General features: G+C 37.2%; 1 protein-coding gene across 1 annotated transcript in view; it reads right to left on the bottom strand.

Annotated features, from left to right (window-relative positions):
• The window catches only part of paxbp1 (PAX3 and PAX7 binding protein 1), a 276,767-nt gene extending 271,089 nt beyond the window's left edge, over nucleotides 1–5,678 (bottom strand). Inside the window, exon 1 of the mRNA XM_028799899.2 lies at nucleotides 5,268–5,678. Within this exon, the coding sequence (XP_028655732.1) occupies nucleotides 5,268–5,547 (280 nt within the window). The 5' untranslated portion in view covers nucleotides 5,548–5,678. The remainder of the gene's footprint in view (nucleotides 1–5,267) is intronic.
• Between the last annotated feature and the right edge of the window lie 1,332 nt (nucleotides 5,679–7,010).

Below are 7,010 nucleotides of genomic sequence, written 5' to 3' on the forward strand. Positions count from 1 at the left end.
AATACATATATAAATACATATATATATATATACATATATATATAAATACATATATATATATATATACATATATATATAAATACATATATATATATATATATATATATATATATATATATATATATATATATATATATATATACAGTAATCCCTCACCTATCGCGGGGGTTACGTTCCAGAGCCCCCCGCGATAGGTGAAAATCCGCGAAGTAGCGACCTATATTTATTTTAGTATTTATACATATTTTAAGGCTTTATAAACCCTTCCCACACTCTTATAAACCTTTCTCACTCTCTTGTTAACCTTTCCCACACTCTTAAAAACACTTCCTATGCTCTTAAACACTTTCTACATTCTTAAACACCTCAGACCAACACTGCACACTGCACGCAGCGATCAGATGTCAATGTGTCTGCACTCGCTTTGTGAAGGGGGGCAGCTGAACTCACGCTGAGCAGAAATGGACTTTGTGCTGCTTCTGCCAAAATGCCTGCTTGTCGATCTGCGCGTTCGGAAGGAGGAGGAGTGTGTGTGTGAGGGCTGAACGCAAGTTCGCTCAAACCCCCCTCCCCGGAGGCGCAGTTCGCATTGTCAAGGGGGTGGGGAGCTGAATGAACGCTAAGGAGAAGTGGACTTTGTGCTGGCTTTGTGCTGCTTCTCGCTCTGCCTGTCAATAATTTATAGATAGATAGATAGATAGATAGATAGATAGATAGATAGATAGATAGATAGATAGATAGATAGATAGATAGATAGATAGATAGATAGATAGATAGATAGATAGATAGATAGATAGATAGATAGATACTTTATTAATCCCAATGGGAAATTCACAAGCCTGTACATCACCAATTTTCCTGTCTCACTGTCTTGTCTTGCGTGAAGTTAAAATGTTTTATAACAGTGAGATGTTACTCATATCCTTAGCCCGACATCCACATATCATATGTGTTAACAAAGTGTGTTTTATAAGTTTACATGTGTTTAAAGCATGTGGGATGGGTATTTTAAGGCTTAAACTATAAAAATGTTTATTTATATGGTCTTTCTATATCGCGGATTTTCTCCTGTTGCTGATGGGTCTGGAACATAACTTCCGCGATAGGCGGGCAATCACTTGTATTTAAAAACCCGCGAAGTCGTGAATCCGCGAAAAGTGAACCGCGAAGTAGCGAGGGATTACTGTACATATATATATATATATATATATATATATATATATATATATATATATATATATAGAGAGAGAGAGAGAGAGAGAGAGAGAGAGAGAGAGACATACATACATATATATATATCTATATCTATATATGTCTTTATCTATATCTATATACGTATATCTATATCTATATATATCTATATCTCATCTATATATATATCTAAACCTCCGCGAAGTACTGCTTTTAAATTTTTATTAAGAAGAAAACCTTTTTAAATTGATGGAAAATATACTAATAACAATTTGTTAAGGATCTGTTTTTTTGTGAAGCAGCCTTAATACAGCTTTTCCGCTGATTTATAAATGAACGCCATATAAGGTCTTCCTTTTTCCTTACTTCGCCAAGGAAGGAGCCTTTTTATTAAATCCAAGGGTTCTTCGCTTTTTTTTCTTTTCTTTTTTTACGATTGTTAGAGTTCTGTTTGTATACCACGTTGTCAGTTCAGCACTCCGATTGTAATATGACCAAGCTGTGCAAGCTTACTGTTAAGAATGCAACGTATAGTTGTACAGGAGAAAAGCAAACTTGCCTCAAATCAATGGCAACCTTATGTAGGTCTATGAACTTAATTTAAACTTTAGGTTTACACGGTGCTTTTTTTCCAAAGTACTTGCTCTCATGAATATGTCTGTATGCATCAGTCGCTCAAATCCACGCGCTTCGCAGTGGCGAAGTACTGCTTTTAAATTTTTATTAAGAAGAAAAGAAAACCTTTTTAAATTGAGGGAACATATACCAATAACAATTTGTTAAGGATCTGGTTTTTTGTGAAGCTGACTTCACACAGCCTCTCCGCTGTTTTATAAACGAACACCATATAAGGTCTTCCTTTTTCTTTGCTTCGCCAACGGAAGCAGCCTTTTTATTTAATCCACGGGTTGTCCGCTGTTTTTTTGTTCGTTTATTACGATTGTTATAGTTCTGTTTGTATACCACGTTGTCAGTTCAGCACTCCGGCTGTAATATGATCAAGCCATGCAAGCACACTCTTGAGAATGCAACGTATAGTTGTACAGGAGAAAAGCAATCTTGCCTGAAATCAATGGCAACCTTTTGTAGGCCTATGAACTTAATTTAAAGTTTAGGTTTACACGGTGCTTTCTTTCCGAAGTACCTGCAGTCATGAATATGTCTGTATGCGTCAGTCGCTCAAATCCCCGCGCTTCGCACCGGCGAAGTACTGCTTTTAAATTTTTATTAAGAAGAAAAGAAAACCTTTTTAAATTGAGGGAAAATATACCAATAACAATTTGTTAAGGATCACTTCGAGCTGACTTACCATAAGCGTTACCTGGTAGGTTACCACCCATACAATCAGATTGTGAATCAGACTACGAATGCAGTGAATGTAATTACCCCGTTCTATGTGCTGTCAAATAAAACGAACCACACGCTGTGGCGCAATTTTAGGGGCTTTGCCTCTAGCGCTGACATCCGAGGTTCGATTCCCATAAGGGAGTGAAGTGAGTGGGTGGTTACCTACCAGGTAACACTTATGGTTGGCCAGCAAGTCAGCTAACATCAGCCACGGTGCCTTCATTTGTGAGAAGCAGATCATAGAATGGTTGAAAACAGTTTACTGTCAAATAATGCAAAGAGTACGCGACACGTGTTTCCCCCTTATTCTTGGCTCATCAGGCGTACACACTCACTGCACTCGCTTACGGTAATCGAACCTCGGACGTCAGCACTAGAGGGGCTTCGCAGCGGTGAAGTATTGCTTTTAAATTTTAATTAAGAAGAAAAGAAAACCTTCTTAAATTAAGTCTTAAAAAGAGGTGTAAAGATATTGACAATAAGCTACGCAAACCCACCAAGACATGCAATCGTTTAAATCAAGGAGCGAGTCGAAAAACATCATCCCATAATATTAGTTAACGATTAACACATTTCTATATGTATTGTAAGCATACAATACAACTGATAATATGCTGCGCTTATTTAGCTGGTGTACCGACATTTTTGCGCGTTTAACGGCTGAAATCTAACGTGGTTTGTGCCCTTCAAAATGAAAACAGTTTGCATATACCTTTTTAATAAAAGGCGAGCTTTTCAGCCTGAGAAATCACCCCGTAAATGCACACGTTTAATTGCACATGTGTTAATATGTATGCTTACACAGTATTAAAAGACATTCAACAATTAACGTCATTTACCTTCGTTCCCGCGTTTGACTCATGCTGTAAATCTCTTCCTTGTTTTCCGTTCACGTGATTACGTAGGAGGCGTGATGACGCGATACGTGACTCCGCCTCCTCCATTAGAGTATATGGACAAAAATCAGGTTCCAGTTATGACCATTACGCGTAGAATTTCGAAATGAAACCTGCCTAACTTTTGTAAGTAAGCTGTAAGGAATGAGCCTGCCAAATTTCAGCCTTCTACCTACACGGGAAGTTGGAGTGAGTGAGTGAGTGAGTGAGTGAGTGAGTGAGTGAGTGAGTGAGTGAGTGAGTGAGTGAGCCAGTCAGTCAGGGCTTTGCCTTTTATTAGTATAGATAAACAAATAAATAAATGGAGAGATTTTGGGGACACCCTTGATCAAGCCGGGAAATGCAGCCAAACCAACTTGCACATCATTTAATGTGCATTCATATTACAAATCCACTATTACAATGTGCGTTTACAATGATAAACATATTAAACAGCAGCTGCACTGAATTTTTTCCAACAATTAATATCAGCTACAAGTTGTCACTTCTCAAGGAACTAGCAGACAGGTCAGGAGTATCTTAGCCATGCCTCAGCTCCATCATGCCTGCTGTACTGACAAGCCATTAACTGACTGACGAGACGCTACATTTAGTTTTTGTATGGTGTAGGTCTACATACATAACACAACATGTTTTCACCAACATGAATTGGCAACTTGCAGCAGCATCAGGCTTTCCTAAAGTAATACAAGCAATTTTAATGCATTCACATTGTAATAGGGGAACCTGGCAAGAGAGAAGCTGCTTTTTTAACTGGAAGTGGTGATATTCCATTAACGCAGAGTGAAAATGTTACTATATTGCTCACAAAACCCCCATGCAGCAAACTGAGCACTTACACAGTATCGCAGCACTTCACTGGGGATCCCCAACACCAAAATCCTCACCAATAGTTGACCAAGTGATGGTGCTTTGTTGCACTAGCTGCTTCACAAGGTACCACAACTCCCAGTCATCGATTGTGCATCCTAACTTCATGGTGCTTCAAAGTGGACAACCCACCCACCGTTTCGAACCTGTTCATGTGCTGTTCACATTCGCTTTGCAGTAAAAAAAAAAAAAAAAATATTTTGGAAATTTAACCTGTAATAAATTATTAATCACTCATTTCATTCTATAACAGCCATTTTCAATATTAGAAATGCCTTGGCTATACTGTCTTATTAAATCAATTTAATGGTTCTTTGATACTATTTTACAATTTCTTTTTGTATAGCCCAAAAATCACACAATACATTTCTCTCAAAATCATGAAAACTTATGTTAATTTCAAACTTTTGCACACTAGGGTTTAGAGATTTCAACTAAGAACTTACAACAATAACCCAAAAGTATAAAGTTAAATGTCCATTTGTCTGGTATGCAAATCCTCGTCATCGACGCCATCACCAACCCAATTGTGCACAGATTCCCTCTTACATGTATGGATCTATTTTCGAAGTATTGCACAGTGTGTGTGATAACCAAGACAAGAAAACGCTCACGAGTAAACTAGGAGCTAAAATTCGAGTTGTGCATTACTCAAAATATTAAAATGGTTTAAGTTTTCAAAATACTATTATGAACAGAAGACATTATTTGCAAAGTATGTGCCATTGCCAAAATGATTCGACAATTCATACGAAGATCCTTCTCTAAATTAACTCAGGCACGTGCTTCGGCGTATTAACGGGACATTTCTGCTAATAATCACGCGACTATGTGCGGTAGGACTAGGTAAAGATCATATTATAAGGTTCTATATTTGAAAGCGGAAATTAACTATTGTAAATTGCTTTCCCGAAAAAATCTGTATCGTTCGAACACTACATTTCTAGATACACACATAAATACCTTCTTCATCTTGAAAGCTGAGCAAGCTTCCTTTAGGTGCGTCCTTGTTTTCTTTATTTTTTTTCTTCTTCTCCCTTAATAAAGGATGAACACTCTGGACGCCATTCCCTTGATGTAGCTCGCATACAGTATCCTGTGAGACAGGCTCCGAATTGCAAAGCACACTGTCTTCAGCAGTTGTGCACGCTAAAGACTGTGGCGACGAAACGCTATCCTCCTCCTCCTCCTCCTCCGAATTATTTCGTCTTCTAAAATTCACTCTCTTCACCTTTTTAAACATCTTATACAAAAATATACTTGCAAAATTAATATCCGAAGTAAATTTATACTATATAAGCATCTTCTCTGCTACTCAACAAAAAGTAATAACCACCATCAGTGTCAGGATGAAGCGAAGACCTCTGGGAGCAGAAGTTCAACTTCCTGTTCAGTAGTTATCGCGAGATTTTTTACTTTGTTTTGATTTTTTTTTCTCTATTATTGTGCCATATATATTGCGATTGGGTTCCTAGTACTGAAATTAAAGAGTACAAGATGGGCAAAGCTGATAGAAATTAAGAAAATTTACTCTATGAAAATAGTTTATATACATGTAAATCCTTAACGTATATTTTTTGCAGAAGCTTTCCAAGAAAAATATTCTGTCCCTTATACCTGACATGAACATTCGTTTAGCATTTGGATTGTGTTCGGATATATAATTAACATTGGTTATAGCTAGACTTGCCATAAAAATGCATCTCCAGTGTGCGGATCATATCTAGATTAAGCGCCAATGTCTCCGCGCAAAATTCAAATTATGTAATTGTTGGATGGATGGATGTACGTGAATTGAACATACATAGTACTGCTAAATGTGCGCCCAGCCCATTGTTAACCACCACCTGAAGTCTAAACGATCCGATCACAATCCGATTACAAGTGCATTTACATTTTAATGTGCTATCCTATAGTGGTCGCACTTCCGAAATACTGAAGTTAATTCTAAGTATAAAATAATAAAGCCGACTGTATTGCGGGCATCAATAATAGATAAGTGAAAATAATTGTATATGATAAAATACAGAAATGTATATCCATCACTGTTGCGTTAGAGAACAGTCCGCAATAAAAAATATATTGGATGATAATTGTGTTCAAAACCGTAGACATTCCCTAACAAACCAAAACTACAGAAAGAGTCACACTAATAAAATTTTAAGTATAGCGTCAAGACAGTGACTATATGTTGGTGATCATTTCCTAATTTTGATTCACTTTGTGACAGTAGTAAAACCTGCCCCTAAATAAAAAATTGTAAATAATTGTACAGTATTCTGATAATGTAATGTAAGTTGACTTGGAACTGTCAGCCTAACAACCAACAAGCATTAAAAAAATGAAGCATGAGGACCTTTTTAAGATTTAAGTCTTGTTAAACTTGAGGAAATCAGTTTTTGAGCTGATTTTGAGTTTTTAAATTTAATTGTAATAAATGTAAAGTGGTATACAGACAAAGCTGAAATATTAGACAAAATGACACATTGATTACTATGTAATAATAAACATTTGTTTTACATCCATTCATTATCCAATCCGCTATATCTTAACTACAGAGTCATGGGGGTCTGCTGGGGCCGATCCCAGCCAACACAGGGTGCAAGGCAGGAAACAAAACCCAGGCAGGGCACCAGCCCACCGCAGGGCACACACACACACACCAAGGACAATTTAGGATCGCCAATGCACCTAACCTGCATATCT

Source organism: Erpetoichthys calabaricus, chromosome 4, assembly GCF_900747795.2.
Source record: "Erpetoichthys calabaricus chromosome 4, fErpCal1.3, whole genome shotgun sequence".
Lineage (NCBI taxonomy): Eukaryota > Metazoa > Chordata > Cladistia > Polypteriformes > Polypteridae > Erpetoichthys > Erpetoichthys calabaricus.